At 47.4% G+C, this 27,087-nt stretch overlaps 1 protein-coding gene across 2 annotated transcripts in view; it reads left to right on the top strand.

The window, feature by feature from the left end:
• Positions 1 to 27,087, top strand: part of LOC142804040 (uncharacterized) — a 59,394-nt gene that overhangs the window by 12,475 nt on the left and 19,832 nt on the right. Inside the window, exon 2 of one of the 2 annotated variants that reach the window (XM_075890550.1) lies at positions 2,778 to 26,170. The exons of the other annotated variant lie outside the window; for it this stretch is intronic. Coding sequence (XP_075746665.1) covers positions 2,778 to 3,001 — 224 coding nt within the window. The 3' untranslated portion in view covers positions 3,002 to 26,170. Of the gene's footprint in view, positions 1 to 2,777; positions 26,171 to 27,087 lie in introns of those variants that run through there. 2 annotated transcript variants of the gene reach the window in all.

The raw sequence follows: 27,087 nt of genomic DNA, 5'->3' as shown, positions 1-27,087 counted from the left end.
GTTGAAGACATTATCATGAGAGCACCTAGACATGGGTTAATGGGTAAGTGTTTGGATATAAATGGCTGGAGTACCTGCAGTTTACCAAGGAATGCTTCACATTTAAAATGCAATTGGTTAAGAACTTTCTGACATTCTAGCCTCACCGACACCAAGGGTAAAAGTTTGTTTAGGCTCTGTCCTTGTTTAACAGTGGTGCGTGTGTGTTGTTGCAGATTGTTAGCAACCGAAAATTGTAACCACACACTGTTTAGAAACCAAAAAAATGCATGCTTTGAATAATACCAGAAGTACTCTGCAACAGCCTTTCTCTAAAGATCATTTGTCGTTTTACATTTATGCTGTAGCCTAATCCATTTCAGCTTGCGATTGTGATGGTGGTATGACCATGTCTGGATTGCAAGCTCTCATTGATTAAGGTATGAAAATAAAAGTAAAAGGTATGAAATTGACTATTAAGTTTTTGCAGTGATAGTCAATTTAAATTGGAAGAAAATAGATTTCTTTGTACTTCTTTAATTTTAACGCTTTAATGCCTGAATTGTAAAAATGCCTAGGAAAATAAAAATTTATTTCATTTTTCAGCTTTAAATAGGAACTATTAAATGATTCAGCCGTTAAATTATCTCAAATGTGCCTCTAATGCACACATTTACATATGTCGTGAATTCTCCACATGTCACAGAAGTGAGGAACTTGCTATTAAAAACGTGCTTCAGAACTGTGCAACATGTCGTGTACACGTCTTTTTTTTTTTATATATTGACAAATACCTCACAGGCTCCAAGTAGGACTATCATGTGAAGGGGACTATACAATACTTTTTTTTTATCGAGAAACGAAAAAAAACAAAATAAATTCAAAAGCTAAGTATATAAATACTTGAGTGCACACATGCTTTTGCTTGTTTGCGAACAAGCAAAAGCATTGAAGATAAAAGTTGCGTCAGCCAGGCGAGAAATTATGAAATGAGCACTTATGCACGCACTTTACACTCTTTGCAATCAGCGACAAAACAATTGACTCTAGCATAAAATACATTTCACAAGATAGCACTATACTTTTCATGCTGAAAGCTATATTCTTTGTGAGTACTTGACAGCCGGCATTAAAGGTGACATGCATTTCGTGACTTGCTCGCTCGAAATTTTTCGGTATGTCGCGACATTAGGCAGAACAGGGTTAATTATCGTGAGAATAATGTGCTTGTTTACAAAGAAGTGGTTCACTCTAGCTGTTTATAAATGCATACTTTTGCATATCTGTTCGCGCTGAAAGAAAGTTTTGCCAATAAGTGACTGCAATACTGGGTAGTGGTACCTTTATTATACACTGTAAGATGTAAATAATGACCTGGAAACTGAAACGCTTTCTGTTTTGCCAGTGACTTCGTATTTTCAAGTTATCATGCTTTCATTTAAGCTATATAGTAGAGATATGCAAATAGCAAAGTTATGGGTGCAAAGCAAATTCAAATATGGAAGTGTGAGTGCAGATTTAATATTTTTCGGATATTTCTGGAACATCTCTAGAATGTTTTTCTAATGTACAAACCGAAAGAAGCAAAATTGTTGGAAAAAAAGAGTTCAGAGGACTCCTAAACATATTCTTATGAGACACCGCAACATCAAAGAGTTTCTTTTCGCGATGTTGATAAAGTATTGGCAAACTGGTATTTCATAGTTGTCTCATAAAAAATGAGGCAATGCTGACCCTCATCGTATTACCACATAATTTAGTGCAGCCTAAGTGTTGCCGACAACACCTTATAGTTGGTGAAAGGCAAAGATGCTATTTCCTCAGCTTCTCCTCTTTCAATTTCTGTGGTATGTGTGTTAGACAAGGATGTGCTTCCTTCAAGTTAAGAGCTCTAAATCTGCTTCATAGACCTCAGCATACAAGAACATTGGGAATTTGAAATCTTCGGAGTTCGATTTTTCGAACTTGCAACCGTAGCGAAGTCTGGAGGGCAGCTTTGCCGTAATGCGAGACTGTGATAATGTAAAGCATATCGCAGGTCTATAGGGGTCTCTTTTAAGCGGACATTGACTGCACTTGTTTTTGGGATGTTCGAATACTGAAAATTCCCCTCTGAATTGAATTAAATACCAAATTACTTCGAAGATTATTTGAAATTTTGAATATTCGCTCACTCCTGCTTTATAGATATGTATTAGTGGGAATCGTGCAACCTATGGCAGTGTTATCACAAAACATTTACTTGTGTGATTGACATTAATGACCTTAAAGGTAGAATACAAAACCTGTAATGCCATTGTAACCCTTACAAATGTTCTTCTTTTCGTCTTCATAATTTCCAGTTTAATCATTTTTGCTTTTGCACTAATTTTACTTAATATGCTTAATGTATTACAACATAAAGTGCAACTTTTGCTATGCAGTGCTCGGTTTATATTCTCATGCGAAAAAAATAACAAAACAAGTAAGTGGTTGGTTTGTTCGTGCACATGCAGATACATTTAACTCTTTAGATAGAGAATCAGATGGTCATTGAAATTCGATTCTTTTAGATGGCGCCCGATATTCACATGTAGTAACCATAGCTTTCATGTGCAGCAAGATGGAAATTTTCGTGTCGTGGGTTGGGTCAGGGCATTGTCATCATAAAAGTGTCTTTACTTTTCGTAAAACAAGAGAGTCTTCTACTTCACTTAAGTATGAAACGACCACTTTTTATTGCGACATGCTGTAGTTGAGTTCAATGCAGTGTATGATGAATAATTTGCATTGCCTTTGTACTCTCGATGGCTTTGCAGGTTCCTTGTCTGTTTTTCCCCTGGAGCAGTCTTCTTTAAAGCTTGCACAAGGTCCTCTGCATTCCCGCCAACAAGTCAACTATGAACAAACACCTTCACAGACACTTGGGCGAGCCACCCTTACAGTGCCATTTTTGTCCAGCTGCATTCACAAAGAACTACAGGCTTGCGGCTCACGTTCGCACCCATACAGAAGACTGCCCCTATTCCTGTGTTCACTTTAATGCATTCTATTCACACAAAGGTGCCCTCAGTATCTACATGCAGACTCACGCCGGAGAGTCCACTGCAATGCGTCGTTTCTGATGAAACGATACCATGTTCAACACATGCGTACTCACGCCGGAGAGCGTCTTTTTTCCTGTGACCACTGCAATGCATCCTTTCCTCAGGAACGCTTCCTTATATTACACATGCGCTCTCACACAAGAGAGCATGTTTTCTCTTGTGTCCAATGCAGTGCATCTTTTTCACGAAAAGATGTTCTCCATAATCACATGTGCACTCAATCAGGAGTGTGTCCTTTTTCCTGTGTGCGCTGCATCCTTTTCACTGAAAGGCTTCCTTCTTAGACACATGCGTGTTCATACAGAAAAACATCTATATTCCTGTGTGCACTGCAATGCATCTTTTATGCAGAAAAACAAATTTGTGTTACACATGCATCATCGACACTCAGTAAAGCGTCCTTTCTCCTGTGCCCACTGTGGTGCATCCTTTGCAAAAGAATTCAACTTCACTAGACACAATCATACTCACACAGACGAGCGGCCCCATTCCTGTGTCCACTGCGATCCGTCGTTTTTGATAAAATGATACCTTGTTCAACACATGCATACTCACGCCGGAGAGCGCGTTTTTTCCTGTGACCGCAGCAATGCATCCTTTTCTCAGGAACGTTTCCTTATACTACACATGCGCTCTCACACAGGAGAGCGTCTTTTCTCTTGTGTCCACTGCAATGCATCTTTTTTGCGGAAAGATGTTCTCAATAACCACATGTGCACTCAATCAGGAGAGTGTCCTTTATCCTGTGTGCACTGCATGTTTTTCAAAGAAGCGCCACCTTGTTAGACACATGCGTGTTCATACAGAAAACCATCTATATTTTTGTGTGCACTGCAACGCATTTTTTTGTGGAAAAAAACAAATTTGTGTTACAGATGCATCATCGACACTCAGTAAAGCGTCCTTTCTCCTGCGCCCACTGTGGTGCATCCTTTGCGAAAGGATTCAACCTCACTAGACACAATCATACTCACACAGACGAGCGCCCCCATTCCTGTGTCCACTGCAATGCATCGTTTCTGACGTAACTATACCTTGTTCAACACATGCGTACTCACGCCGGAAAGCGTGCTTTTTTCTGTGACCACTGCAATGCATCCTTTTCTCAGGAACACTTCCTTATACTACGCATGCGCTCTCACACAGAAGAGCGTCTTTTTTCTTGTGTCCACTGCAGTGCATCTTTTTTGCGAAAGACGTTCTCAATAACCACATGTGCACTCAAACAGGAATGTGTCCTTTTTCCTGTGTGCACTGCATCCTTTTCACAAAAACGCTTCTTTGTTAGACACATGCGTGATCATACAGAAAAACATCTATATTCCTGTTTGCACTCCGAAGCATCTTTTGTGGAGAAAAACAAATTTTTGTTGCACATGCATCATCGACACTCAGCAAAGCGTCTTTTCTGCTGTGCCCACTGTAGTGCATCTTTTGCAAAAGAATTCAACCTCACTAGATACAATCATACTCACACAGACGAGCGCCCCCATTCCTGTGTCCACTGCAATGCATCGTTTATGATGTGACTATACCTTGTTTAACACATGCATACTCACGCCGGAGAGCGTGTTTTTTCCTGTGACCACTGCAATGCATCCTTTTCTCAGGAACGTTTCCTTATACTACACTTGCGCTCTCACACAGGAGGGCGTCTTTTCTCTTGTGTCCACTGCAGTGCATCTTTTTCGCGGAAAGATATCCTCAATCACCCCATGTGCACTCAATCAGGAATGTGTCCTTTTTCCTGTGTGCACTGCATCATTTTCACAGAAACGCTTCTTTGTTAGACACATGCGTGTTTATACAGAAAAACATCTATATTCCTGTATGCACTGTAATGCATCTTTTGTGCAGAAAAACAAATTTGTGTTACACAAGCGTCATTGACACTCAGTAAAGCGTCTTTTCACCTGTGCCCACTGTAGTGCATCCTTTGCAAAAGAATTCAACCTCACTAGATGCAATCATACTCACACAGACGAGCGCCCTCGTTCCCGTGTCCACTGCAATGTGTCGTTTCTGATAATACAAAACCTTGTTCAACACAAGCGTACTCACGTCGGAGAGCGTGCTTTTTCCTGTAATCACTGCAATGCATTCTTTTCTCAGGAACGCTTGCTTATACTACACATGCGCTCTCACACAGGAGAGCGTCTTTTCTCTTGTGTCCACTGCTTTGCACCTTTTTCGCGGAAAGATGTTCTCAATAACCACATGTGCACTCAATCAGGAGTGTGTCCTTTGTGTGTACTGCATCCTTTTCACAGAAACGCTTCCTTGTTAGACACATGCGTGTTCATACAGAAAAACATCTACATTCCTGTGTGCACTGCAATGCATCTTTTGTGCAGAAAAATAGATTTGTGTTACATATGCATCATCGACACTCAGTAAAGCGTCCTTTCTCCTGCGCCCACTGTGGTGCATCCTTTGCGAAAGGATTCAACCTCACTAGACACAATCATACTCACACAGACGAGCGCCCCCATTCCTGTGTCCACTGCAATGCATCGTTTCTGACGTAACTATACCTTGTTCAACACATGCGTACTCACGCCGGAAAGCGTGCTTTTTTCTGTGACCACTGCAATGCATCCTTTTCTCAGGAACACTTCCTTATACTACGCATGCGCTCTCACACAGAAGAGCGTCTTTTTTCTTGTGTCCACTGCAGTGCATCTTTTTTGCGAAAGACGTTCTCAATAACCACATGTGCACTCAAACAGGAATGTGTCCTTTTTCCTGTGTGCACTGCATCCTTTTCACAAAAACGCTTCTTTGTTAGACACATGCGTGATCATACAGAAAAACATCTATATTCCTGTTTGCACTCCGAAGCATCTTTTGTGGAGAAAAACAAATTTTTGTTGCACATGCATCATCGACACTCAGCAAAGCGTCTTTTCTGCTGTGCCCACTGTAGTGCATCTTTTGCAAAAGAATTCAACCTCACTAGATACAATCATACTCACACAGACGAGCGCCCCCATTCCTGTGTCCACTGCAATGCATCGTTTATGATGTGACTATACCTTGTTTAACACATGCATACTCACGCCGGAGAGCGTGTTTTTTCCTGTGACCACTGCAATGCATCCTTTTCTCAGGAACGTTTCCTTATACTACACTTGCGCTCTCACACAGGAGGGCGTCTTTTCTCTTGTGTCCACTGCAGTGCATCTTTTTCGCGGAAAGATATCCTCAATCACCCCATGTGCACTCAATCAGGAATGTGTCCTTTTTCCTGTGTGCACTGCATCATTTTCACAGAAACGCTTCTTTGTTAGACACATGCGTGTTTATACAGAAAAACATCTATATTCCTGTATGCACTGTAATGCATCTTTTGTGCAGAAAAACAAATTTGTGTTACACAAGCGTCATTGACACTCAGTAAAGCGTCTTTTCACCTGTGCCCACTGTAGTGCATCCTTTGCAAAAGAATTCAACCTCACTAGATGCAATCATACTCACACAGACGAGCGCCCTCGTTCCCGTGTCCACTGCAATGTGTCGTTTCTGATAATACAAAACCTTGTTCAACACAAGCGTACTCACGTCGGAGAGCGTGCTTTTTCCTGTAATCACTGCAATGCATTCTTTTCTCAGGAACGCTTGCTTATACTACACATGCGCTCTCACACAGGAGAGCGTCTTTTCTCTTGTGTCCACTGCTTTGCACCTTTTTCGCGGAAAGATGTTCTCAATAACCACATGTGCACTCAATCAGGAGTGTGTCCTTTGTGTGTACTGCATCCTTTTCACAGAAACGCTTCCTTGTTAGACACATGCGTGTTCATACAGAAAAACATCTACATTCCTGTGTGCACTGCAATGCATCTTTTGTGCAGAAAAATAGATTTGTGTTACATATGCACCTTCGACACTCAGTAAAGCGTGCCTTCCCCTGTGCCCACTGTGGTGCATCCTTTGCAAAAGAATTCAACCTGACTAGACACAATCATACTCACACAGAGGAGTGCCCCTATTCCTGTGTCCACTGCAATGCATCGTTTCTGATGTAACTATACCTTGTTCAACACATGCGTACTCACGCCGGAAAGCGTGCTTTTTTCTGTGACCAATGCAATGTATCCTTTTCTCAGGAACACTTCCTTATACTACGCATGCGCTCTCACACAGGAGAGCGTCTTTTTTCTTGTGTCTGTTGGCTTATGCCACAGGAGCGAAAGAGAGACACGCCTGAACGATAACCGATGCCAGCCCGGAACGTGAGCCGCTGCTTCACGTGCCACGGCCTAGTGCCTTCTTTATTTTCTTCTGTCGCCATCGCGCGCTCTCCGGTTTGCGCGCCGCCCGAACGAGGGCGCTACAGGGCCCCCCGTGTAGACTGGAAGTCGGAATGTGACATGCCGTTTGTGGTATTCCAACGGAAGATCAGTCGTAGATGAGAGGCTTTCTAGGGCGATCTCCAGGTACGCCGGCTTGAGTCGGTCCAAGCTGACTGTCTCTTCACGGCCGTTCTGAAGTAGAGTGGCAGTTTTGGGGGTGCGGTGAAGGACGCGGAATGGTCGTCGTAGGCTGGTGTCAAAGGTGGTCTGACCGCGTCGTGGCGCACGAAAACATGTGTTGCAGTGGCCAGATCAGGGTGGGCGAATATAGTCTTGTGTTCGGAAGGTCTGGGTGGAGTGGGCCGGAGGTCTTGAACGCAGTCGAGGAGGCATTGTAGGAATCGCTGTGGCTGGTCTGGTAGCTTCGTTGACGTGAAGAAGTCTCCCGGAAGCCGTAGAGAAGTGCCATACACCAGCTCTGCTGTTGAGCACTGCAGGTCTGCCCGGATGACAGCTCGTAAACCTAAGAGCACAAGTGGCAAGGCATCAACCCAGGTGGCTCTATTGAGGCGGGTAGTCAAGGCGGTCTTCAGTTGTCGGTGAAGGCGTTCCACCATGCCGTTGGCGCAGGGATGATAAGCCGTGGTACGGCAATGTCTGGCTCCGAGGATGCGATTAAAGCAAGTAAACAGCGAGGACTCAAACTGACGTCCACGGTCTGTTGTCACGGTGCCAGGACAGCCAAAACGGGATACCCAAGTAGAAATGAAAACGCGGGCAACTGTCTCGGCTGTGATATCTTGAATTGGAACAGCCTCTGGCCAGCGTGTGAAGCGATCGACCATGGTGAATATATAACGGTACCCCTGAGACACTGGCAGAGGGCCCACAATGTCTAGATGAACATGGTCGAAACGACGGCCGGGTGGAAGGAAAGGTTGGGGCGGCGTCTTAGTATGACGAGAGACCTTTGTCATCTGGTAGGGCATGCACATGCGCGTCCAAGTGCGCACATCCCCGTTGATTCCGGGCCAGACATAGTGCTGGGTGAGAAGACGTTGAGTAGCCCGAATGCCAGGGTGACAGATGTCGTGTAAGGAGTGGAAAACGGTGCGTCGTAATGAAGCGGGAACGAATGGGCGGGGAAGGTCAGCTGAGACATCGCACCACAAGCGCTCAGATGATAATGGATGAGGCACCAGACGTAGTCGGAGAGAACAAGGGTTCTCCAGAAAAGTGGCAAGCTCTCTATCATCCTGCTGTGCCGAAGAGAATGAGGCCCAGTCGATGGTTGGCGGTGGAGAGTCAACCGCGGCTATACGAGAAAGGGCATCTGCGGCGGTGTTGTCAGCTCCTTTCACGTGGCGGATGTCAGTCGTGAACTCCGATATATAAGCCCTATGGCGGAGTTCACGGGGCACGTACTTGGATGAGTTAGTGCGGAAAACATACGCCAGTGGCTTATGGTCAGTCAGCACGTAAAACGAGCATCCTTCCAGGAAATGCCGAAAGTGCTGTATTGCAGCGTAGATAACTAGTGATTCCCGGCCAAAGACGCTGTAGCGGGTCTCAGCAGGAAGTAGCTTCCGAGAGTAAAACGACAAGGGTCTCCTCTCGGAGGTAATCCACTGCTGTAAGACGGCTCCGACGGCCACGCTGGATGCGTCCACCATCAACCGAGTAGGGGCGTTGCTGCGTGGATGAATGAGAAGCACAGCGTTAGCGACCGCTTGCTTAGCAGCAGCAAAGGCGGCCTGGGCCTCTGACGACCAAGAATTGGCGGAGGACGGGCCGGACGTCGACCGAAGGAGGTCGGTGAGCAGTCGTAGCAGTTCGGCACAGTGTGGTATGAAGCGCCTGGAAAAATTCACAAGCCCCAGGAATTGGCGTAATTGGCGCAGTGTTGTAGGCTGAGGATAATCCTGAGTTGCTTTAACGTGGGACCGGAGAGGGCGTATTCCTTTGGATGATATGTGATGGCCCAAGAACTCGAGCTCAGATGCGCCGAAAGTACACTTAGAGGCGTTCACAACGAGGCCTTACTGCTGAAGACGTTGGAACAGAGCGCGTAGATGGTGCTCATGATCTTCAGGTGTGCGGCTGGCGATGAGGACATCGTCAAGGTACGCAAACACAGTAGGAAGACCCCGTGTGACCTCAGAATTGAACCGCTGGAAAGTTTGAGCCGAATTGCGGAGTCCAAAAGGCATCTGCACGTATTCAAACAACCCAAAGGGCGTCGTGATGGCGGTCTTAGGTATGTCAGCGGGCTCGACAGGAATCTGGTGGTACGCCTTAACAAGGTCCACTTTGCTGAAAATTGTGCAGCCGTCGAGGCGCACAATTTTCAGTGCCGAAAGTACACTTAGAGGCGTTCACAACGAGGCCTTACTGCTGAAGACGTTGGAACAGAGCGCGTAGATGGTGCTCATGATCTTCAGGTGTGCGGCTGGCGATGAGGACATCGTCAAGGTGCGCAAACACAGTAGGAAGACCCCGTGTGACCTCAGAATTGAACCGCTGGAAAGTTTGAGCCGAATTGCGGAGTCCAAAAGGCATCCGCACGTATTCAAACAACCCAAAGGGCGTCGTGATGGCGGTCTTAGGTATGTCAGCGGGCTCGACAGGAATCTGGTGGTACGCCTTAACAAGGTCCACTTTGCTGAAAATTGTGCAGCCGTCGAGGCGCGATGTAAAATCCTGGATGTGAGGTAGAGGATAGCTGTCGTGGACAGTCTTGGCGTTCAACGCTCGATAGTCCCCACAAGGACGCCAGTCACCAGGATCACGCTTTGGCGCCAAATGCAGCGGGGAAGCCCAAGCGCTTGACGACGGGCGGATAATGCCGAGCTGCAGCATGTGGTCAAACTCCCGTTTAGCAATAGCTAGGCGGTCTCCGAACAGGCGGCGTGGTCGAGCGGCTGCCGGTGGACCCCGGGTGACGATGTGGGGTGTCACCGTATGTTTAGGCGGCTGAGTGAGGTTGCACGGTTTAGTTAACTCCGGGAAACTCGCCAAGATTTTTTCGAACGGTGAGGAAGGTATCAGCATGCGGATGGCCATTGGAGCGATGTCGGACAGGACTCCCGAGATGGAGAGACGAGTCTTACCATCTACGAGGCGGCGCCGCCGCACGCTGACGTCCAAATCGAAGTATGAGAGGAAGTCCGAGCCGATGATCGGTTGAACCACGTCTGCGATGACGAAAACTCACCGGAAAATGCAGCGAAGGTCGAAGTCGAGGGTGAGAGATCGGAGCCCATACGTTGCTATAGACGAGGCGTTGGCAGCACGAATCACTTGCCCCTGTGACTTTGAACGATCAGCCTTAGTCGGGGGCACAACGCTAATTTCCGCACCCGTATCTATAAGGAACCTGGCGCCCGATAGCTGGTCCATGATCATGAAAAGGCGGCTGGGACGAGAAGGAAGATCACACGCCGCCGTCAGTGATCCCGGCAGCCGTTTCCCTGCCACGAACATGGGGGTGTACACTTCGTGGCTCGGTGTCGGAAACGCCGGTGGTACCAGCAGAGGGGTGGAGGGCTGGGACTCCGAGCATCTCGTGTGCATGGAAGAGCTCGACGACCGGAACGGGGCGAACGAGTCTCCTGCGGGGGGCTCCGGAGTGCGGCAATGGAGGCGGCGAGTTCGTCGATGCGGGCCTCAAGGCGTGAAATCGCTGTGTCTGCTGGTGGTAAGACAGCGTTGACAGATTGGGAGGTCGCTTCATGAACCTGATCGGCGAGCTCCGCCAGGCGGTCGAGATTGACGTCGCCGGCCGCCGCGAGGACGAGACGAATTGGCTGAGAAAGGCGTTGGAGGAAGAGCTCGCGAAGCAACGCTGAGTGGGCAGAGACGTCGTGTTTCCCAAGAAGCTGTCGCATTCGGCGCAGTAGTTGGGAGGGGCGCCTGTCGCCAAGGTCCCCCTCTGCAAGGAGCTGCTGTAGGCGGACGCGTTCCGAAGGCATGAATCGTTCCAGCACCTTGGTTTTAAGGTGCTAATATGGCGTAGTGTCCGAGGGGTTGGAGAGGACGTCGGAGAGCTCGCTGGCAACGTCAGGAAGAAAGACGGAGGCTACGTGGTAGTAGCGTGTTGTTTCCGAGGTGATGCGGCACAGGGAAAATTGCATTTCGACCTCATGAAACCAAACTTGCGGGTCCTGTGGCCAGAAAGATGGGAGACGCAGTTGCACGGCCGAGACGTCCTGCGGACATGAGGCTTGTTCGGTTGAGGGTGCATTCGAGTCAGTCATTGTCTTCGTCCGGGTCACCACTTGTTGGCTTATGCCACAGGAGCGAAAGAGAGACACGCCTGAACGATAACCGATGCCAGCCCGGAACGTGAGCCGTGGATTCACGTGCCATGGCCTAGCGCCTTCTTTATTTTCTTCTGTCGCCATCGCGCGCTCTCCGGTTTGCGCGCCGCCCGAACGAGGGCGCTACATGTCCACTGCACTGCATCTTTTACGCAAGAAATTGTTCTCAATAACCACATGTGAACTCAATCAGGAATGTGTCCTTATTCCTTTGTGCACTGCATCATTTTCACAGAAACGCCTTGTTAGACACATGCGTGTTCATACAAAAAAACATCTATATTCCTGTGTGCACTGCAATGCCATCTTTTGTGCAGAAAAACAAATTTGTGTTACACATGCGTCATCGATACTCAGTAATGCGTCCTTTCTCCTGTGCCCACTGTGGTGCATCCTTTGCAAAAGAATTCAACCTCACTAGACAAAATCATACTCACACAGAGGAGCGCCCCTATTCCTGTGTCCACTGCAATGCCTCATTTCTGATGAAACGATAGCTTGTTCAACGCATGCGTACTCACGCAAGGGAGCGTGCTTTTTTCTGTGACCACTGCAATGCATCCTTTTCTCAGGAACGCTTCCTTATACTATCCATGCTCTCTGACACAGGAGAGCATCTTTTCTTTTGTGTCCACTGCAGTGCATCTTTTTTGCAGAAAGATGTTCTCAATAACCACATGTGCACTCAATCAGGAGAGTGTTCTTTTTCCTTTGTGCACTGCATCATTTTCACAGAAACGCTTTGTTAGACACATGCGTGTTCATACAAAAAAACATCTATATTCCTGTGTGCACTGAAATGCATTTTTTGTGCAGAAAAACAAATTTGTGTTACACATGCCTAATACATAATCAGTAAAGCTTCCCTTTTGTGCCAACTGTGGTGCATCGTTTGCAATGGAATTCAACCTCACTAGACACAATCACACTCACACAGACTAGCGCCCCCATTCCTGTGTCCACTGCAATGCGTCGTTTCTAATAAAACGATACCTTGTTTAACACAGGCATACTCACGCCGGAGAGCGTGTTTTTTCCTGTGACCACTGCAATGCATCCTTTTCTCAGGAACGTTTCCTTATACCACACATGCGCTCTCACACAGGAGAGCGTCCTTTCTCTTGTGTCCACTGCAGTGCATCTTTTTCACGGAAAATTGTTCTCAATAACCACATGTGCACTCAATCAGGAATGCGTCCTTTTTCCTGTGTGCACTGCATCATTTTCACCTAAACGCTTCTTTGTTAGACACATGCGTGTTCATACAGAAAAACATCTATATTCCTGTTTGCACTCCAAAGCATCTTTTGTGGAGAAAAACAAATTTTTGTTGCACATGCATCATGGATACTCAGTAAAGCGTCTTTCCTCCTGTGCCCACTGTAGTGCATCCTTTGCAAAAGAATTCTACCTCACTAGACACAATCGTACTCACATAGACGAGGGCCTCCATTCCTGTCTCCGCTGCAATGCATCGTTTCTGATGAAACGATACCTTTTCAACACATGCGTACTCACACCGGAAAGTGTGCTTTTTAATTGACCACTGCTATGCATCCTTTTCTCAGGAACGTTTCCTTATACCACACATGCGCTCTCACACAGGAGAGCGTCCTTTCTCTTGTGTCCACTGCAGTGCATCTTTTTCGCGGAAAATTGTTCTCAATAACCACATTTGCACTCAATCAGGAATGTGTCCTTTTTCCTGTGTGCACCGCATCATTTTCACAGAAACGCTTCTTTGTTAGACACATGCGTTTTCATACAGAAAAACATCTATATTCATGTGTGCACTGCAGTGCATCTTTTGTGGAAAAAAACAAACGTGTTACACATGCGTAATCCATAATCAGTAAAGCGTCCCTTCTGTGCCCACTGTGGTGCATCGGTGCATCGTTTGCAAAAGAATTTAACCTCACTAGACACAATCATACTCACACAGACAAGCGCCCCCATTGCCGTGTCCACTGCAATGCATGGTTTCTGATGAAACGATACCTTGTTCAACACATGCGCACTCACGCCGGAGAGCATGCTTTTCCTGGAATCACCGCAATGCATCCTTTTCTCAGGAACGCTTCCTTATACTACACATGCGATGCGCTCTCACACAGGAGAGCGTCTTTTCTCTTGTGTCCACTGCAGTGTATCCTTTTCGCGAAAAAATGTTCTCAATAACCACATGTGCACTCAATCAGGAATGTGTCCTTTTTCCTGTGTGCACCGCATCATTTTCACAGAAACGCTTCTTTGTTAGACACATGCGTTTTCATACAGAAAAACATCTATATTCATGTGTGCACTGCAGTGCATCTTTTGTGGAAAAAAACAAACGTGTTACACATGCGTAATCCATAATCAGTAAAGCGTCCCTTCTGTGCCCACTGTGGTGCATCGGTGCATCGTTTGCAAAAGAATTTAACCTCACTAGACACAATCATACTCACACAGACAAGCGCCCCCATTGCCGTGTCCACTGCAATGCATGGTTTCTGATGAAACGATACCTTGTTCAACACATGCGCACTCACGCCGGAGAGCATGCTTTTCCTGGAATCACCGCAATGCATCCTTTTCTCAGGAACGCTTCCTTATACTACACATGCGCTCTCACACAGGAGAGCGTCTTTTCTCTTGTGTCCACTGCAGTGTATCCTTTTCGCGAAAAAATGTTCTCAATAACCACATGTGCACTCAATCAGGAGTGTGTCCTTTTTCCTGTGTGCACCGCATCATTTTCACAGAAACGCTTCTTTGTTAGACACATGCGTTTTCATACAGAAAAACATCTATATTCATGTGTGCACTGCAGTGCATCTTTTGTGGAAAAAAACAAACGTGTTACACATGCGTAATCCATAATCAGTAAAGCGTCCCTTCTGTGCCCACTGTGGTGCATCGGTGCATCGTTTGCAAAAGAATTTAACCTCACTAGACACAATCATACTCACACAGACAAGCGCCCCCATTGCCGTGTCCACTGCGATGCGTCGTTTCTGATGAAACGATACCTTGTTCAACACATGCATACTCACGCCGGAGAGCGTGTTTTTTCCTCAGACCACTGCAATGCATCCTTTTCACATGAACGTATCCTTATTTTCACATGCGCGCTCACACAGGAGAGCATCCTTTCTCTTGTGTCCACTGCAGCGCATCTTTTTCACGGAAAATTGTTCTCAATAACCACATGTGCACTCAATCAGGAATGTGTCCTTTTTTCCTGTGTGCGCTGCATCATTTTCACAGAAACGCTTCTTTGTTAGACACATGCGTGTTCATACAGAAAAACATCTATAATCCTGTTTGCACTGCAATGCATCTTTTGTGGAGAAAAACAAATTTTTGTTACACATGCATCATCGACAGACAATAAAGCGTCTTTTCTCCTGTGCCCACTGTAGTGCATCCTTTTCAAAAAAATTCAACCTCACTAGACACAATCATACACAGACGAGCGCCCCCATTCCTGTGTCCACCGCAATGCGTCGTTTCTGATAAAATGATACCTTGTTCAACACATGCATACTCACGCCGGAGAGCGTGTTTTTTCCTCAGACCACTGCAATGCATCCTTTTCACATGAACGTATCCTTATTTTCACATGCGCGCTCACACAGGAGAGCGTCCTTTCTCTTGTGTCCACTGCAGTGCATCTTTTTCGCGGAAAATTGTTCTCAATAACCACATGTGGACTCAATCAGGAATGCATCCTTTTTCCTGTGTGCACTGCATCATTTTCACAGAAACGCTTCTTTGTTAGACGCATGCGTGTTCATACAGAAAAACATCTATATTCCTGTTTGCACTCCAAAGCATCTTTTGTGGAGAAAAACAAATTTTTGTTGCACATGCATCATCGACACTTAGTAAAGCGTCTTTTCTCCTGTGCCCACTGTAGTGCATCCTTTGCAAAAGAATTCTACCTCTCTAGACACAATCATACTCACACAGACGAGGACCCCCATTCCTGTGTCCACTGCAATGCATCGTTCCTGATGAAACGATACATTGTTCAGCACGTGCGTACTCACGTCGGAGAGCATGCTTTTTTCTGTGACCACTGCAATGCATCCTTTTCTCAGAAACCCTTCCTTATACTACACATGCGCTCTCACACTGGATAGCGTCTTTTCTCTTGTGTCCACTGCAGTGCATCTTTTTCGCGGAAAGATGTTCTGAATAATCATATGTGCTCTCAATCAGGAGTGTGCCCTTTTGCCTGTGTGCACTGCATCCTTTTCACGGAAACGCTTCCTTGTTAGACACATGCATGTTCATACAGAAAAACGTCTATATTCCTGTGTGCACTGCAATGCATCTTTTGTGCAGAAAAACAAATTTGTGTTACACATGCGTAATCGACACTCAGTAAAGCGTCCTTTTTCCAGTGCCCTCTGTGGCGCATCCTTTGCAAAAGGATTCAACATCACTAGACACATTCATACTCATACAGACGAGCGCCCCCATTCCCGTGTCCACTGCAATGCATCGTTTCTGATGAAACGATACCTTGTTCACCACATGCGTACTCACGTCGGAGAGCGTGCTTTTTCCTGTGACCACTGCAATGCATCCTTTTCTCAGGAACGCTTCCTTATACTACACATGCGCTCTCACACAGGAGAGCGTCTTTTCTCTTGTGTCCACTGCAGTGTATCCTTTTCGCGAAAAAATGTTCTCAATAACCACATGTGCACTCAATCAGGAATGTGTCGTTTTTCCTGTGTGCACTGCATCCTTTTCACAGAAACGCTTCCTTGTTAGACGCAGGCGTGTTCATACAGAAAAACATCTATATTCCTGTGTGCATTGCAAAGCATCTTTTATACAGAAAAACAAATTTGTGTTACACATTGGTAATCTACAATCTGTAGAGCGTCGCTTCTGTGCCCACTGTGGTGCATCGTTTGCAAAAGAATTCAACCTCACTGGACACAATCATACTCACACAGAGGAGCGCCCCTATTCCTGTGTCCACTGCAATGCCTCGTTTCTGATGAAACGATACCTTGTTCAACACATGCGTACTCACGCCAAAGAGCGTGTTTTTTGCTGTGACCACTGCAATGCATCTTTTTCTCAGAAACGTTTCCTTATACTACACATGCGCTCTCACACAGGAGAGCGTCTTTTTTCTTGTGTCCACTGAAGTGCATCTTTTTCGCGAAAGATGTTCTCAATAATTACATGTGCATTCAATCAGGAGAGTGTCCTTTTTCCTGTGTGCTCTGCATCATTTTCACAGAAACACTTCTTTGTTAGACACATGCGTGTTCATACAGAAAAACATCTATATTCCTGTGTGCACTGCAATGCATCTTTTGTGCAGAAAAACAAATTTGTGTTACACATGCGTCATCCACACTCGGAGAAGTTTCCTTTTTCCTGTGCCCACTGTGGTGCATCCTTTGCGAAAGAATTCAACCTCACTAAACATAATCATACTCACACAGACGAGCGCCCCCATTCCTGTGTCCACTGCGATGCGTCGTTTCTGATGAAACGATACCTTGTTCAACACATGCATACTCACGCCGGAGAGCGTGTTTTTTCCTCAGACCACTGCAATGCATCCTTTTCACATGAACGTATCCTTATTTTCACATGCGCGCTCACACAGGAGAGCATCCTTTCTCTTGTGTCCACTGCAGCGCATCTTTTTCACGGAAAATTGTTCTCAATAACCACATGTGCACTCAATCAGGAATGTGTCCTTTTTTCCTGTGTGCGCTGCATCATTTTCACAGAAACGCTTCTTTGTTAGACACATGCGTGTTCATACAGAAAAACATCTATAATCCTGTTTGCACTGCAATGCATCTTTTGTGGAGAAAAACAAATTTTTGTTACACATGCATCATCGACAGACAATAAAGCGTCTTTTCTCCTGTGCCCACTGTAGTGCATCCTTTTCAAAAAAATTCAACCTCACTAGACACAATCATACTCACACAGACGAGCGCCCCCATTCCTGTGTCCACCGCAATGCGTCGTTTCTGATAAAATGATACCTTGTTCAACACATGCATACTCTTGCCGGAGAGCGTGTTTTTTCCTGAGACCACTGCAATGCATCCTTTTCTCAGGAACGTATCCATATTTTCACATGCGCGCTCACACAGGAGAGCGTCCTTTCTCTTGTGTCCACTGCAGTGCATCTTTTTCGCGGAAAATTGTTCTCAATAACCACATGTGGACTCAATCAGGAATGCATCCTTTTTCCTGTGTGCACTGCATCATTTTCACAGAAACGCTTCTTTGTTAGACGCATGCGTGTTCATACAGAAAAACATCTATATTCCTGTTTGCACTGCAATGCATCTTTTGTGCAGAAAAATAGATTTGTGTTACATATGCACCTTCGACACTCAGTAAAGCGTGCCTTCCCCTGTGCCCACTGTGGTGCATCCTTTGCAAAAGAATTCAACCTGACTAGACACAATCATACTCACACAGAGGAGTGCCCCTATTCCTGTGTCCACTGCAATGCATCGTTTCTGATGTAACTATACCTTGTTCAACACATGCGTACTCACGCCGGAAAGCGTGCTTTTTTCTGTGACCAATGCAATGTATCCTTTTCTCAGGAACACTTCCTTATACTACGCATGCGCTCTCACACAGGAGAGCGTCTTTTTTCTTGTGTCTGTTGGCTTATGCCACAGGAGCGAAAGAGAGACACGCCTGAACGATAACCGATGCCAGCCCGGAACGTGAGCCGCTGCTTCACGTGCCACGGCCTAGTGCCTTCTTTATTTTCTTCTGTCGCCATCGCGCGCTCTCCGGTTTGCGCGCCGCCCGAACGAGGGCGCTACAGGGCCCCCCGTGTAGACTGGAAGTCGGAATGTGACATGCCGTTTGTGGTATTCCAACGGAAGATCAGTCGTAGATGAGAGGCTTTCTAGGGCGATCTCCAGGTACGCCGGCTTGAGTCGGTCCAAGCTGACTGTCTCTTCACGGCCGTTCTGAAGTAGAGTGGCAGTTTTGGGGGTGCGGTGAAGGACGCGGAATGGTCGTCGTAGGCTGGTGTCAAAGGTGGTCTGACCGCGTCGTGGCGCACGAAAACATGTGTTGCAGTGGCCAGATCAGGGTGGGCGAATATAGTCTTGTGTTCGGAAGGTCTGGGTGGAGTGGGCCGGAGGTCTTGAACGCAGTCGAGGAGGCATTGTAGGAATCGCTGTGGCTGGTCTGGTAGCTTCGTTGACGTGAAGAAGTCTCCCGGAAGCCGTAGAGAAGTGCCATACACCAGCTCTGCTGTTGAGCACTGCAGGTCTGCCCGGATGACAGCTCGTAAACCTAAGAGCACAAGTGGCAAGGCATCAACCCAGGTGGCTCTATTGAGGCGGGTAGTCAAGGCGGTCTTCAGTTGTCGGTGAAGGCGTTCCACCATGCCGTTGGCGCAGGGATGATAAGCCGTGGTACGGCAATGTCTGGCTCCGAGGATGCGATTAAAGCAAGTAAACAGCGAGGACTCAAACTGACGTCCACGGTCTGTTGTCACGGTGCCAGGACAGCCAAAACGGGATACCCAAGTAGAAATGAAAACGCGGGCAACTGTCTCGGCTGTGATATCTTGAATTGGAACAGCCTCTGGCCAGCGTGTGAAGCGATCGACCATGGTGAATATATAACGGTACCCCTGAGACACTGGCAGAGGGCCCACAATGTCTAGATGAACATGGTCGAAACGACGGCCGGGTGGAAGGAAAGGTTGGGGCGGCGTCTTAGTATGACGGGAGACCTTTGTCATCTGGTAGGGCATGCACATGCGCGTCCAAGTGCGCACATCCCCGTTGATTCCGGGCCAGACATAGTGCTGGGTGAGAAGACGTTGAGTAGCCCGAATGCCAGGGTGACAGATGTCGTGTAAGGAGTGGAAAACGGTGCGTCGTAATGAAGCGGGAACGAATGGGCGGGGAAGGTCAGCTGAGACATCGCACCACAAGCGCTCAGATGATAATGGATGAGGCACCAGACGTAGTCGGAGAGAACAAGGGTTCTCCAGAAAAGTGGCAAGCTCTCTATCATCCTGCTGTGCCGAAGAGAATGAGGCCCAGTCGATGGTTGGCGGTGGAGAGTCAACCGCGGCTATACGAGAAAGGGCATCTGCGGCGGTGTTGTCAGCTCCTTTCACGTGGCGGATGTCAGTCGTGAACTCCGATATATAAGCCCTATGGCGGAGTTCACGGGGCACGTACTTGGATGAGTTAGTGCGGAAAACATACGCCAGTGGCTTATGGTCAGTCAGCACGTAAAACGAGCATCCTTCCAGGAAATGCCGAAAGTGCTGTATTGCAGCGTAGATAACTAGTGATTCCCGGCCAAAGACGCTGTAGCGGGTCTCAGCAGGAAGTAGCTTCCGAGAGTAAAACGACAAGGGTCTCCTCTCGGAGGTAATCCACTGCTGTAAGACGGCTCCGACGGCCACGCTGGATGCGTCCACCATCAACCGAGTAGGGGCGTTGCTGCGTGGATGAATGAGAAGCACAGCGTTAGCGACCGCTTGCTTAGCAGCAGCAAAGGCGGCCTGGGCCTCTGACGACCAAGAATTGGCGGAGGACGGGCCGGACGTCGACCGAAGGAGGTCGGTGAGCAGTCGTAGCAGTTCGGCACAGTGTGGTATGAAGCGCCTGGAAAAATTCACAAGCCCCAGGAATTGGCGTAATTGGCGCAGTGTTGTAGGCTGAGGATAATCCTGAGTTGCTTTAACGTGGGACCGGAGAGGGCGTATTCCTTTGGATGATATGTGATGGCCCAAGAACTCGAGCTCAGATGCGCCGAAAGTACACTTAGAGGCGTTCACAACGAGGCCTTACTGCTGAAGACGTTGGAACAGAGCGCGTAGATGGTGCTCATGATCTTCAGGTGTGCGGCTGGCGATGAGGACATCGTCAAGGTACGCAAACACAGTAGGAAGACCCCGTGTGACCTCAGAATTGAACCGCTGGAAAGTTTGAGCCGAATTGCGGAGTCCAAAAGGCATCCGCACGTATTCAAACAACCCAAAGGGCGTCGTGATGGCGGTCTTAGGTATGTCAGCGGGCTCGACAGGAATCTGGTGGTACGCCTTAACAAGGTGCACTTTGCTGAAAATTGTGCAGCCGTCGAGGCGCACAATTTTCAGTGCCGAAAGTACACTTAGAGGCGTTCACAACGAGGCCTTACTGGTGAAGACGTTGGAACAGAGCGCGTAGATGGTGCTCATGATCTTCAGGTGTGCGGCTGGCGATGAGGACATCGTCAAGGTGCGCAAACACAGTAGGAAGACCCCGTGTGACCTCAGAATTGAACCGCTGGAAAGTTTGAGCCGAATTGCGGAGTCCAAAAGGCATCCGCACGTATTCAAACAACCCAAAGGGCGTCGTGATGGCGGTCTTAGGTATGTCAGCGGGCTCGACAGGAATCTGGTGGTACGCCTTAACAAGGTCCACTTTGCTGAAAATTGTGCAGCCGTCGAGGCGCGATGTAAAATCCTGGATGTGAGGTAGAGGATAGCTGTCGTGGACAGTCTTGGCGTTCAACGCTCGATAGTCCCCACAAGGACGCCAGTCACCAGGATCACGCTTTGGCGCCAAATGCAGCGGGGAAGCCCAAGCGCTTGACGACGGGCGGATAATGCCGAGCTGCAGCATGTGGTCAAACTCCCGTTTAGCAATAGCTAGGCGGTCTCCGAACAGGCGGCGTGGTCGAGCGGCTGCCGGTGGACCCCGGGTGACGATGTGGTGTGTCACCGTATGTTTAGGCGGCTGAGTGAGGTTGCACGGTTTAGTTAACTCCGGGAAACTCGCCAAGATTTTTTCGAACGGTGAGGAAGGTATCAGCATGCGGATGGCCATTGGAGCGATGTCGGACAGGACTCCCGAGATGGAGAGACGAGTCTTACCATCTACGAGGCGGCGCCGCCGCACGCTGACGTCCAAATCGAAGTATGAGAGGAAGTCCGAGCCGATGATCGGTTGAACCACGTCTGCGATGACGAAAACTCACCGGAAAATGCAGCGAAGGTCGAAGTCGAGGGTGAGAGATCGGAGCCCATACGTTGCTATAGACGAGGCGTTGGCAGCACGAATCACTTGCCCCTGTGACTTTGAACGATCAGCCTTAGTCGGGGGCACAACGCTAATTTCCGCACCCGTATCTATAAGGAACCTGGCGCCCGATAGCTGGTCCATGATCATGAAAAGGCGGCTGGGACGAGAAGGAAGATCACGCCGCCGTCAGTGATCCCGGCAGCCGTTTCCCTGCCACGAACATGGGGGTGTACACTTCGTGGCTCGGTGTCGGAAACGCCGGTGGTACCAGCAGAGGGGTGGAGGGCTGGGACTCCGAGCATCTCGTGTGCGTGGAAGAGCTCGACGACCGGAACGAGGCGAACGAGTCTCCTGCAGGGGGCTCCGGAGTGCGGCAATGGAGGCGGCGAGTTCGTCGATGCGGGCCTCAAGGCGTGAAATCGCTGTGTCTGCTGGTGGTAAGACAGCGTTGACAGATTGGGAGGTCGCTTCATGAACCTGATCAGCGAGCTCCGCCAGGCGGTCGAGATTGACGTCGCCGGCCGCCGCGAGGACGAGACGAATTGGCTGAGAAAGGCGTTGGAGGAAGAGCTCGCGAAGCAACGCTGAGTGGGCAGAGACGTCGTGTTTCCCAAGAAGCTGTCGCATTCGGCGCAGTAGTTGGGAGGGGCGCCTGTCGCCAAGGTCCCCCTCTGCAAGGAGCTGCTGTAGGCGGACGCGTTCCGAAGGCATGAATCGTTCCAGCACCTTGGTTTTAAGGTGCTAATATGGCGTAGTGTCCGAGGGGTTGGAGAGGACGTCGGAGAGCTCGCTGGCAACGTCAGGAAGAAGGACGGAGGCTACGTGGTAGTAGCGTGTTGTTTCCGAGGTGATGCGGCACAGGGAAAATTGCATTTCGACCTCATGAAACCAAACTTGCGGGTCCTGTGGCCAGAAAGATGGGAGACGCAGTTGCACGGCCGAGACGTCCTGCGGACATGAGGCTTGTTCGGTTGAGGGTGCATTCGAGTCAGTCATTGTCTTCGTCCGGGTCACCACTTGTTGGCTTATGCCACAGGAGCGAAAGAGAGACACGCCTGAACGATAACCGATGCCAGCCCGGAACGTGAGCCGTGGATTCACGTGCCATGGCCTAGCGCCTTCTTTATTTTCTTCTGTCGCCATCGCGCGCTCTCCGGTTTGCGCGCCGCCCGAACGAGGGCGCTACATGTCCACTGCACTGCATCTTTTACGCAAGAAATTGTTCTCAATAACCACATGTGAACTCAATCAGGAGTGTGTCCTTATTCCTTTGTGCACTGCATCATTTTCACAGAAACGCCTTGTTAGACACATGCGTGTTCATACAAAAAAACATCTATATTCCTGTGTGCACTGCAATGCCATCTTTTGTGCAGAAAAACAAATTTGTGTTACACATGCGTCATCGATACTCAGTAATGCGTCCTTTCTCCTGTGCCCACTGTGGTGCATCCTTTGCAAAAGAATTCAACCTCACTAGACAAAATCATACTCACACAGAGGAGCGCCCCTATTCCTGTGTCCACTGCAATGCCTCATTTCTGATGAAACGATAGCTTGTTCAACGCATGCGTACTCACGCCAGGGAGCGTGCTTTTTTCTGTGACCACTGCAATGCATCCTTTTCTCAGGAACGCTTCCTTATACTATCCATGCTCTCTGACACAGGAGAGCATCTTTTCTTTTGTGTCCACTGCAGTGCATCTTTTTTGCAGAAAGATGTTCTCAATAACCACATGTGCACTCAATCAGGAGAGTGTTCTTTTTCCTTTGTGCACTGCATCATTTTCACAGAAACGCTTTGTTAGACACATGCGTGTTCATACAAAAAAACATCTATATTCCTGTGTGCACTGAAATGCATTTTTTGTGCAGAAAAACAAATTTGTGTTACACATGCCTAATACATAATCAGTAAAGCTTCCCTTTTGTGCCAACTGTGGTGCATCGTTTGCAATGGAATTCAACCTCACTAGACACAATCACACTCACACAGACTAGCGCCCCCATTCCTGTGTCCACTGCAATGCGTCGTTTCTAATAAAACGATACCTTGTTTAACACAGGCATACTCACGCCGGAGAGCGTGTTTTTTCCTGTGACCACTGCAATGCATCCTTTTCTCAGGAACGTTTCCTTATACCACACATGCGCTCTCACACAGGAGAGCGTCCTTTCTCTTGTGTCCACTGCAGTGCATCTTTTTCACGGAAAATTGTTCTCAATAACCACATGTGCACTCAATCAGGAATGCGTCCTTTTTCCTGTGTGCACTGCATCATTTTCACCTAAACGCTTCTTTGTTAGACACATGCGTGTTCATACAGAAAAACATCTATATTCCTGTTTGCACTCCAAAGCATCTTTTGTGGAGAAAAACAAATTTTTGTTGCACATGCATCATGGATACTCAGTAAAGCGTCTTTCCTCCTGTGCCCACTGTAATGCATCCTTTGCAAAAGAATTCTACCTCACTAGACACAATCGTACTCACATAGACGAGGGCCTCCATTCCTGTCTCCGCTGCAATGCATCGTTTCTGATGAAACGATACATTTTCAACACATGCGTACTCACACCGGAAAGTGTGCTTTTTAATTGACCACTGCTATGCATCCTTTTCTCAGGAACGTTTCCTTATACCACACATGCGCTCTCACACAGGAGAGCGTCCTTTCTCTTGTGTCCACTGCAGTGCATCTTTTTCGCGGAAAATTGTTCTCAATAACCACATTTGCACTCAATCAGGAATGTGTCCTTTTTCCTGTGTGCACCGCATCATTTTCACAGAAACGCTTCTTTGTTAGACACATGCGTTTTCATACAGAAAAACATCTATATTCATGTGTGCACTGCAGTGCATCTTTTGTGGAAAAAAACAAACGTGTTACACATGCGTAATCCATAATCAGTAAAGCGTCCCTTCTGTGCCCACTGTGGTGCATCGGTGCATCGTTTGCAAAAGAATTTAACCTCACTAGACACATTCATACTCACACAGACAAGCGCCCCCATTGCCGTGTCCACTGCAATGCATGGTTTCTGATGAAACGATACCTTGTTCAACACATGCGCACTCACGCCGGAGAGCATGCTTTTCCTGGAATCACCGCAATGCATCCTTTTCTCAGGAACGCTTCCTTATACTACACATGCGATGCGCTCTCACACAGGAGAGCGTCTTTTCTCTTGTGTCCACTGCAGTGTATCCTTTTCGCGAAAAAATGTTCTCAATAACCACATGTGCACTCAATCAGGAATGTGTCCTTTTTCCTGTGTGCACCGCATCATTTTCACAGAAACGCTTCTTTGTTAGACACATGCGTTTTCATACAGAAAAACATCTATATTCATGTGTGCACTGCAGTGCATCTTTTGTGGAAAAAAACAAACGTGTTACACATGCGTAATCCATAATCAGTAAAGCGTCCCTTCTGTGCCCACTGTGGTGCATCGGTGCATCGTTTGCAAAAGAATTTAACCTCACTAGACACAATCATACTCACACAGACAAGCGCCCCCATTGCCGTGTCCACTGCAATGCATGGTTTCTGATGAAACGATACCTTGTTCAACACATGCGCACTCACGCCGGAGAGCATGCTTTTCCTGGAATCACCGCAATGCATCCTTTTCTCAGGAACGCTTCCTTATACTACACATGCGCTCTCACACAGGAGAGCGTCTTTTCTCTTGTGTCCACTGCAGTGTATCCTTTTCGCGAAAAAATGTTCTCAATAACCACATGTGCACTCAATCAGGAATGTGTCCTTTTTCCTGTGTGCACCGCATCATTTTCACAGAAACGCTTCTTTGTTAGACACATGCGTTTTCATACAGAAAAACATCTATATTCATGTGTGCACTGCAGTGCATCTTTTGTGGAAAAAAACAAACGTGTTACACATGCGTAATCCATAATCAGTAAAGCGTCCCTTCTGTGCCCACTGTGGTGCATCGGTGCATCGTTTGCAAAAGAATTTAACCTCACTAGACACAATCATACTCACACAGACAAGCGCCCCCATTGCCGTGTCCACTGCGATGCGTCGTTTCTGATGAAACGATACCTTGTTCAACACATGCATACTCACGCCGGAGAGCGTGTTTTTTCCTCAGACCACTGCAATGCATCCTTTTCACATGAACGTATCCTTATTTTCACATGCGCGCTCACACAGGAGAGCATCCTTTCTCTTGTGTCCACTGCAGCGCATCTTTTTCACGGAAAATTGTTCTCAATAACCACATGTGCACTCAATCAGGAATGTGTCCTTTTTTCCTGTGTGCGCTGCATCATTTTCACAGAAACGCTTCTTTGTTAGACACATGCGTGTTCATACAGAAAAACATCTATAATCCTGTTTGCACTGCAATGCATCTTTTGTGGAGAAAAACAAATTTTTGTTACACATGCATCATCGACAGACAATAAAGCGTCTTTTCTCCTGTGCCCACTGTAGTGCATCCTTTTCAAAAAAATTCAACCTCACTAGACACAATCATACTCACACAGACGAGCGCCCCCATTCCTGTGTCCACTGCAATGCATCGTTCCTGATGAAACGATACATTGTTCAGCACGTGCGTACTCACGTCGGAGAGCATGCTTTTTTCTGTGACCACTGCAATGCATCCTTTTCTCAGAAACCCTTCCTTATACTACACATGCGCTCTCACACTGGATAGCGTCTTTTCTCTTGTGTCCACTGCAGTGCATCTTTTTCGCGGAAAGATGTTCTGAATAATCATATGTGCTCTCAATCAGGAGTGTGCCCTTTTGCCTGTGTGCACTGCATCCTTTTCACGGAAACGCTTCCTTGTTAGACACATGCATGTTCATACAGAAAAACGTCTATATTCCTGTGTGCACTGCAATGCATCTTTTGTGCAGAAAAACAAATTTGTGTTACACATGCGTAATCGACACTCAGTAAAGCGTCCTTTTTCCAGTGCCCTCTGTGGCGCATCCTTTGCAAAAGGATTCAACATCACTAGACACATTCATACTCATACAGACGAGCGCCCCCATTCCCGTGTCCACTGCAATGCATCGTTTCTGATGAAACGATACCTTGTTCACCACATGCGTACTCACGTCGGAGAGCGTGCTTTTTCCTGTGACCACTGCAATGCATCCTTTTTTCAGGAACGCTTCCTTATACTACACATGCGCTCTCACACAGGAGAGCGTCTTTTCTCTTGTGTCCACTGCAGTGTATCCTTTTCGCGAAAAAATGTTCTCAATAACCACATGTGCACTCAATCAGGAATGTGTCGTTTTTCCTGTGTGCACTGCATCCTTTTCACAGAAACGCTTCCTTGTTAGACGCAGGCGTGTTCATACAGAAAAACATCTATATTCCTGTGTGCA

This window comes from Rhipicephalus microplus, chromosome 3, assembly GCF_043290135.1.
Source record: "Rhipicephalus microplus isolate Deutch F79 chromosome 3, USDA_Rmic, whole genome shotgun sequence".
Lineage (NCBI taxonomy): Eukaryota > Metazoa > Arthropoda > Arachnida > Ixodida > Ixodidae > Rhipicephalus > Rhipicephalus microplus.
Note: the sequence above shows the minus strand (reverse complement) of the source record. Positions and strands in the feature narration are given on the sequence as shown.